Raw genomic sequence first — 8,653 nt, 5'->3', positions numbered from 1 at the left:
CTTAAGTTTCTCTTTGAAATAAACAGGCGCAATTTCTGATGCGCACCAAAGCATACACCGAGAAAAATTGGTGTTAACCTGTCAATATACAGTGAATAAATTGAAAACAAGTAAAGCCCATAAAAATTGCAAAGAAAATGTACTGAGTAAAGCTTTTGTGGTGCACACTTATTGTTAATAGCTAATTATTTCAAAATATAATTTGTTTATTTGATTTGATTCTAAGTAGTTACAAATAGTTTATTAGTTGGTTAATATGCCATATAAAATTAGCAGAAAAATGTATGATATATTTTTCCAACTTTAGGCCGTTTATTTGTGAAACTAAATATAGATGCAAGTAAAATAAATTCTTTCTTCGAGTGCATTTTGCCATTTACTTAGTTTCCATCGCTCTTAATTACATTTCACGCGCTCTCAAAATGCTGCGCTCAACACTAGGGCACTCTCTTAAGAACTTCTCATTTGACAGCAAATGAGCAACCAGTTATCGATCACAATGCTTTAGTTATCGATTCAAATCGAATTTATGTGATTGAGTTATCGTTCTCGAAACACATGTGGCATCACAGTTCACCAGCTGATATTTCACCATTTTTTGTTGTTGCTGCTGTCACTGGAAAATACGACGTAGTTTATACATACATATATAGAAATCAACTAACAAATTATTAACTCTCCAACATCGATACAAATAGGCAACAAACCGGCAACCCAAAATCAATAAGTAACCCAGCGAAGCACCTTTATTCCTAGTATGCACAGTGTAAAATGAATGCATTGCGCAACATCTTTACATCCCGGACACTTAACTATCTGCGCCAAAATGGACAAAATGCCATCATCAATGCTACACAGCAGACTGGCCTCCCAGTGGCCGATGCAGACGGAGATACCGCGCTGAACGCTGATGCAAGGCCAGGGCCGCTCTCCATACCACGCTCCATATTGGATGCTTGTCAATTCTCCCTTAAACCCTTTGTCGGGCAGTCGCAGGGACAGCAACCCAAATCCGGTTCCCTATCGCCGACAACATTGAAGCGTTTTAGTCGTATGCAACGCCGTGTGGAGCTGGTCTATCGCTGCAAACTGTGCAATACGCGGAACACAAAGACCATTAGCGAGGAGGCTTATTACAGTGGCGTGGTCATCCTACAATGCGATGGCTGTGCTGTCGATCATCTCATTAAGGATAATCTGGGATTGTTCAGCGAGATAACTAACAACTCCACCAGCACAAATACCAGCAGCAGCAGCACGAGCAGTGTCACCAGCATTCGGAACATTGAACAGCTGCTCCTGGAGCGCCATGAACGAGTGCGCGTCATCAAGGTGAATGAACGGGGCGAACTCATCTGAGGGGCAAGCTGGGATTCTAGTCAGACAGCGATGCAGTGACATTGTGTCAAGCAACTTTTCCCTCCTCCCTCTCACACTTCCCCCTAACTATCGAGTGGAGGCACATCAAGCAGTCTAACAGGCGGAGGAAACCTCAAACTTCAACCTCAACCTGAAATCTGGAGCTAAATTGAAACCTGATTGGAGAAACTGGACAAAAATTTAATGTTCTTTTTTTTCGCAAATTTGTTTATTGAGTACATTGAGTCACGAAGCAAGAAATTGAAAATAAACGTAACAAACAAAAAAATAAAAAAAAAAATGTAACTAACTTCGAATGGCTATGAAATCCGTAATCTAAATGAATCTTATCTATATACATACATACATATATATGTATATATCGCAACCGAATGCTTATTAATGTGTTTACCAAAAATATGTGAAATTAGCCAAGCAAAGCACGCGCCAGCCGCGTTCTACGAAATTTCTTTTTTTATATAGTATATAAAGACGTAGTCCATCTATCTATAACAACACGACAGATCAGTGGCGGGGTTAGCCTATGTATCTACGAGGGGGGCGTGGGACAAGTTAATAATTTTTAATTGAATCGTTTTTCTTGTTAATTTGTTAATCTACAGAAAATCTACTCTTCAGAATCTGTTCATCCTTTGAGAATGATTCAGAAAACACTATTGAAGTCTGATATTTAAGTAAATTAAGTTTTCAAATTGTTGAATATATATTGTATAGAAATAACTATAATAAAACTTTATAAATAAATACATATCGAATAAGTTAATTGTTACTCATAAAAATACAAGTTAAAGTGAGAGATATTGGACATTTGGACAAGGCCTAAATGATAATCCCAAGGGGGCAGCACTTTCATGGAAGGCCGCCTCTAGCTTTGGCTAAGATAATATTTGTTTACGAAAGTAGAATCAGCCAGACGCTTCTCGTAGTGTCAGAATGATTTAGCTAAAAAGGCGTTTCAAAGGGGTCGACCTGTCTGTCTATCGAGTTACAATAAACACATACATACATACATTTACCAACCAATCTACCTATGTATAGATCGTGTTAATTGTGTTTTGACCGTAAATTCGCATTCTTGGTCTAAACAGTAGTCGTCTAGTTCAAACATGCGATAGCTGAGTGACTAGAAATTGCCTCGTCGTCATTTGTAATGGTTAGTTACTGGGGGCGGGTTCTATCATTTCACGTTATCTCAAATCAAAATGTACCCCAGACATACTCTAAGCCAGATAAGGTTGACATAAACATACATATGTACATATTAATGTATGGATATATCTATCGGCAAACGTCAATTTAATGAACGAATGATTCACTTACAGACTTTTACTCTATTGGTCACGGTTAGAAAATAATCTAATATGGATCATATCGTTTTTTAGGTATACCAAATGATTGTACTCCAAAACAAGTACAAATCAGATCAGTGGAACGACCTTTTAATACCTTTTAATGGAATTGAAATTCTGTTATAGGGCTAAAACAGTCCATCCGGCTGTATAAACACAGACCACTAATAGACTAGATGATATCTAAAGAGCTAGGGGTACGAAATTTGGAATACAAATTTCGATTAGAATTCCGGATTGAAAAATTGATACTTATTCATTGAAGTCTTACCGTCTCCCTCCCAAGGACTGCCACATTCTCACACGTTAAAGCCTTTGAGTTTATGTTTCTGACTCTCTTTACTGTCAGTTTTTAGTTACATCGAGTTTCAAATAGGAATGATCCATAAGAGGTTTTCACTTTTCAATAAAATAAAGTATTAAAAAATAAAAGAATTATGATTTACTCTAGTATAAATACATTTTGTAATTTTATTTCATTTTATTTAATTTACATGTGTTTGAAGACAAGGCTTACAATATAATTTCATACACTATATATATTTATATATATATATATATGTATTTGTTAAATAGTTGTTTTTTTTGTTAATAATTTGTGTATGTGGTTGTGTATGTGAGTGTTTTTTATGTGGCTTTTAAGGTTCTCTCCTGGATACGGAAGCGCACTTTATTTTTTATTCACGATGCCTCCTGAGTACATACATATATATATTTATGTAAAAAATGCTGGGCGTGGCTTCGCTTGACGATTTTACTGTTAACTATTTCACATTTTGTTTGTTAAGGATCCAAAATATATATATATAAATATATATTTAAAAAAAAATACTTAAAATTACTAAAAATTTCATTGAAGCCAAAACGAGATAACTTTCTCGTCAACAATTAACTTAAAACATATGAGTAAAGAGCAGCACGAAAGAATGTAAAAAAAAAAAAATAGTACACGAGAGAGAACAAAATAAAAAATATTAAATAAACATAAAATTGTTGTTTTCGATTATTACGAATAAGTATATTAAAAATTAGAATTTAAAGCAACTTAAAACTACAGAAATTGTGCTAACTGAACTTAAACAGATACTAAGTTGTTGTTCTTGCTTAAAATTGTTATTAATATTAAATATATATATTAGTATATGTATATGTATATATAGTTGCCTAATGGTTTCAGTTTTGTATATGTATTTTTTTCTGTTGCTTTTTCAATGGCAGAGTTTGAATTTCGATCAGGATCAGATTAAAGCCATCAAATTATATGTAATTGTTGTATTGACGTATTGAAGTGAAATTTGAATCTTATGAGATGTTGGTAAAACAAATGCTAATTGGCAGCAGCTTCTAATTCTTTCTCCTTCTCTCTCTCTCTGATCTTGAATCGAACTCTGACCTATGACAGGGCTGCAAAATATTTAGCACTCTTATGGAGATGATGGCCCTAGTGTTTTTTTGTTTGTTTATACTGTTTTCTTCTTAACTAATTAGTAAGTTAAAAGTTTAGTTTGGTTTTTCGTATGTGTGTGTGTGTCTCGTTTATTTAGTTATTTACACTATAAACGAAGTAATTAAGCAAAAATTATGCAGATTCAGTCGTTTACAAGGGTGGCAGACAAATGTATATATATGTTATATAGAACTTAATGTTTTTTGTTTCTTTTCCTTTCTGTTTGTTTGTGATTTATATGTCAATATATAGTAAAATATATTTATATATATATATAAGTATATATATTATAATCTAAGTGTTGTCATTTACTAGACTTGGCCTAACCCTCGTAAGATTTCAAGTGGTTTTTCTCTATATATATGTATGTATATATATTGTATGTGGTACGACTTAATTATAATGGTAGTGATATAGAAAAAAATTGTGCAGATTGTTTCATTTTCTTCCTTTTGTGTGTGTGTGTTGCAAGAATTGCTATTGCATGTTATTTCCTTTCGTTGCAATCAACAGCTCTTAATCTAGTTCTAGTTGCTTTTAGTACATAAAATACTTGGTTTTTGTCTCTGTCTTTTTTGTTTTAAGTGTTAGTTATTTTCATTTAGCAATACTTATTAATTAGTTTATAGCTTGTGGAATGCAGGCAGGGTTGGTCAAAGGACAATGAGTAGGAAAGAGGGAATGTGTGTGGTGTGTTTGTGTGTGTGTTTGGAGTTTTAGTCGCGGGTAATTCAACCCAATTTAAGTACAATATAAAATCAAACGATCGATCAATTGATCGTTCACTCAATCAATCATTTATTGCTAGCTGCCTTTTAGTTGATTTCTTCAGTTTTTTAGTTTTCCCCTGCTTTCATAGACTCGATCGACTACCGCCAGAGCGGCCAACTGCACCGGTTGTGCCATTGGGACGATTATGCCTTCGCTTATGAAGATAAAGTCCCGCCGCCTGGGCAAAGGCCGAACCGCAAATTTGGCATACATAACGCTTCACCTTGTCATGGATCTGTTTGTGATTCTGCAAATTCTTGGTGGACTTGAAACTCTTGCCGCATATATCGCATTTGAATTCCTCATTGCTGTAATGTTGCTTCAAATGCTCGAACAGGCTGTTGCGGGCCACAAACGATTTGTTGCACTGCGGATAATCGCATTTATAGCATCGCTCACGCTCATCCTGATGCACAATGCGATGGGCATTCAGATGTCCCGATGTGGCAAACGTGCGGTGACAGGTGTCGCAGGGGAATGGTTTATTGCCACCGCCTCCCGATTCGGATGATGTCATCAATTGATCACCATCGCCATCGTCGCCACCATCCCCAGCTGTGCCAGATATATCGCCATCCTCATGCCCCTCCATAATGCTATGATTGATTCCCAACGAGGGCAGAAACAATTCCTCATTGTGTCGCCGCAGATGCTCATCGTAATTGGATTTCTCACGAAAACTGGCCGTACACAATTCACAATTGTATTTCACCTCATTGCCAGCACCCAAATGGAGTTGCTTGTGCGTCTCAAACTCCTCGGCATTATGGAATTGTATGTGACAGATATTACAGTAGTAGCCACCACCCAAACTGGGCTGATGCGTAAGCATATGCAGATCCAATTCGCGCAATGTCTGCACAATCTCACCGCAATGCTGGCACTTGAATGGCGGTATATCGTCGTCCATGAAGTTCATTTGATCGTAATATATATAATTCGGTATAAACGTTTTACCCATGCGCTCACAGTTCAAACGCTCTGTCTTCTGTTTGGAATAATCGAAACGCAGTTGAGATATACGTTTCGATATCTGTATCGTTGTCACATCGATCAACTGTTGCAGCTCCATGGCCATCTGATGGAGACCTTCGCCCCGTCGCTCCTTGCTGCGATAATCCGGATCGAAGCGATTGTAAAAGCAATGATAACGTTTTACCATGCTCAACAATTTGGCGGTGGATGTGTCATTCCAAATGGCCGAAAAGCGACGGCGATATGATGTTTCCTATATATACAAAAATACATACATATATAGTAAAAACAATTTCCACATTATTTTGAATGAATCTAAATATCTAAGCTCATTAGATTTAAGTTTATACTAACAATTACCTATGTATATGGTAGTCATTGAATTATGTGACAAATTTTAACTTTATACCACATCTGTCAAGTTGGCTTTTAACTGGATAATCTTAAAAGTAATATACAATTTAATTTTTAGCCCTGACAATTGCTATATCGAGTGGGCCTCTTAATTTAGCTGATGGAAATCAGGTAAGTGAACAAACTCAAACTATAAGAAAAACTCACTTGCTGATCACAAGACAGATAAACGGAAAACTTAGCCATTGCACAATAGATCAAATGTCCTTACATATAAAAATTATTTAAAAAAAGTGTTTGGAATAGGAGAAAATGTTTGGAATTGAATTCAATTCATTGCAAATTCATCTTTTGGATAGAGCAGAGCAAGAATAATACAAATAAACTAACTAAATGGAATGAAGAATCTTCAATCTTAAGTTTAAGAAGGTTTGACTCCTGCGCAAAGTCTCTCTCACACTCATGGCACTTTAAAAGCCACTATATATAGTCTTCTCACTCTATTCTGTACGCTATAGTGGTCCGATTTATCCGTGGGGTTTGTTCGATTTGAAACTCAATTTCTTATGGTAGCTTGAAATCAAAGTTACCTAAATGAAATGGTAAATCGAAGTTCCCTAATGTCAAAATCCTGCAGTTGCAAAAGATAAACCATAACTCTAATACCTATATCAATTGATCCAGTATTTTAGGTAGGAGTTTAAAGTACATCTATCTAGGAAAGAAGTCTGAATATTAACAAAGGAATTCATACATATGATTACGTAAACAATAAGACAAGTAAAAAAAAATGTTTTTTTGCAAAAAATTTAAAAATATGGATGTATGTATATGGGTACATAAAATTCAGATTTAGATGGGATAACATTCGTAGGAGAATCTCCTCTAGGCTCACCTTAACAACAGCATCAGACATTTTGGAATTGTAACTATAGACTTCATTGAGAAAATGCAGTTCCTTGAAATACCATAATGTACTGATATTCGTTTTCTCCAGAGCCATTCGATTGCATTCACGCTTGTAAACGGTGCGAAGATTATCCCATTTTCTAGTGATGGCATCTTTGGCCAGTGAGATGTTGAAGCGGCTTTTGAATTCTAGGACAATCCAGTCAAGAAATCTGGCGCGTTTCACACGATCCCTGAACTGCGGATGACTGTGATCCCAGAGGAAGGGATTCCGTTGATATGAATGGATGAGGAATTGTATCATTTTGCGATCCTTGATGTGCATGGTTAATTCACGATCACGCTGTGAGAAAGAATGGAATTCGAATATGAGACAAAGCATATATTAAAGGGGTATTACTTACGCCTAAAAGGGATTCCTCGACCATTTCATCATAGCTCAGGAAATCATTCGCTCCGCCGGTGCCCAAAATGCTGTGACCTTGAGTTAAATCATTGTAACCGGGACCACCACTGTATTCCATGTACTCGGTGGAATTGTCATTGTCATCGTCCATGTAGCCTCCGTAGTCATCCATGGAGGAATCGCCATCGGCTGTGAGAGGTTCATTTTTGACGCCCATTTGCTTCTGTTGGCGTCGCTGGCGTTGTTGCTGGTGTTGTTTTGGCCTTGGTTTGGTCACCTTCATTCGTGGATGTGGTAATATATTTGTTTCCGGCAGTATGACTTCATCGTCCTCGTCGTCTTCCTCCTCCTCCTCGGCATCGTCCTCCTCATCTTCTTCATCATCGTCGTCCTCGTCATCGACATCGTTCTCAGCCTCATCTGATGCCTGGACATTGGCCAGTCGTTTATCTGTTGTTGTATTCGCAGCTAATGCGGATTGCTCATCATCGCTACTCCCCAACTCCTGTAGCTCCTGTTTGATCACCATTTGTGGCTCCAATAGGGCTGTATCTGCATCGGTTAAGTCTTCAATCTCATCATGTTCTCCCGGCGCTGGTCCTATCGATAATGACATTGGCTGGCTAATCCCAACACCACCACCTAATCTCTGGCCACCACCACTCACTTCATTCCCCTCACTTCCGTCATTCCCATTGGCATCACTCAGATGCATTGTCTGCAAATGGCCAATGAAAGCATCGAAATAGAGAAACTTCTCGCTACAGAATATGCATCCTAAGGCAAAATACTGAAAGTCCTCGGTGGCCGTTACCACGCCGCAATCCTTTGTGCAATGGCGAAAAATCTCCTCATCGTTGGAACGCGTATATGCCAACACGCTCATTGTGACCCGATCTGTGGATGCGATGGGCTCGCGTTACAATTGAACTTAGCTCGGCACGGCACTTGGTCGATTTAAACCAGCAATTTAAGTTAAGAAAACTATTTTTCTTTTTTTTTTAATAATTTTTTTTTTTTTTGCCGATGGGTGTTTGGGGCGATAGTATCGATAGACCAACA

General features: G+C 37.2%; 2 protein-coding genes across 2 annotated transcripts; one reads left to right on the top strand and one right to left on the bottom strand.

The window, feature by feature from the left end:
- The first annotated feature begins 558 nt into the window (after positions 1–558).
- LOC137583395 (uncharacterized) lies at positions 559–1,660 on the top strand. The gene has a single exon (XM_068298387.1). The coding sequence runs from the start codon at positions 772–774 to the stop codon at positions 1,357–1,359; it is 588 nt and encodes a 195-aa protein (XP_068154488.1). The 5' UTR covers positions 559–771; the 3' UTR covers positions 1,360–1,660.
- A 2,059-nt stretch (positions 1,661–3,719) lies between these two features.
- Positions 3,720–8,641, bottom strand: LOC137583376 (uncharacterized). Its single transcript, XM_068298350.1, has 3 exons — positions 7,590–8,641; positions 7,172–7,528; positions 3,720–6,175 (listed from the first exon to the last, which is right to left on the bottom strand). The coding sequence occupies exons 1-3, from the start codon at positions 8,475–8,477 to the stop codon at positions 5,030–5,032; spliced, it is 2,391 nt and encodes a 796-aa protein (XP_068154451.1). The 5' UTR covers positions 8,478–8,641; the 3' UTR covers positions 3,720–5,029.
- Between the last annotated feature and the right edge of the window lie 12 nt (positions 8,642–8,653).

Source organism: Drosophila tropicalis, unplaced genomic scaffold (assembly GCF_018151085.1).
Source record: "Drosophila tropicalis isolate 14030-0801.00 unplaced genomic scaffold, ASM1815108v1 contig_867, whole genome shotgun sequence".
Taxonomy (NCBI): Eukaryota; Metazoa; Arthropoda; class Insecta; order Diptera; family Drosophilidae; genus Drosophila; species Drosophila tropicalis.
This window is presented reverse-complemented; position numbering and strand designations above follow the sequence as displayed.

Bases quoted from the DNA above. Each gene is read 5' to 3' on its own strand.
- LOC137583376 (XM_068298350.1), bottom strand. From the start codon at position 8,477: ATGAGCGTGTTGGCATATACGCGTTCCAACGATGAGGAGATTTTTCGC. The intron at 7,529-7,589 runs GTAAGTAATACC...TCTTTCTCACAG, and splicing joins TCGAGGAATCCCTTTTAGGC to CGTGATCGTGAATTAACCAT. The intron at 6,176-7,171 runs GTGAGCCTAGAG...TTGTATATATAG, and splicing joins TGTCTGATGCTGTTGTTAAG to GAAACATCATATCGCCGTCG.
- LOC137583395 (XM_068298387.1), top strand. From the start codon at position 772: ATGAATGCATTGCGCAACATCTTTACATCCCGGACACTTAACTATCTG.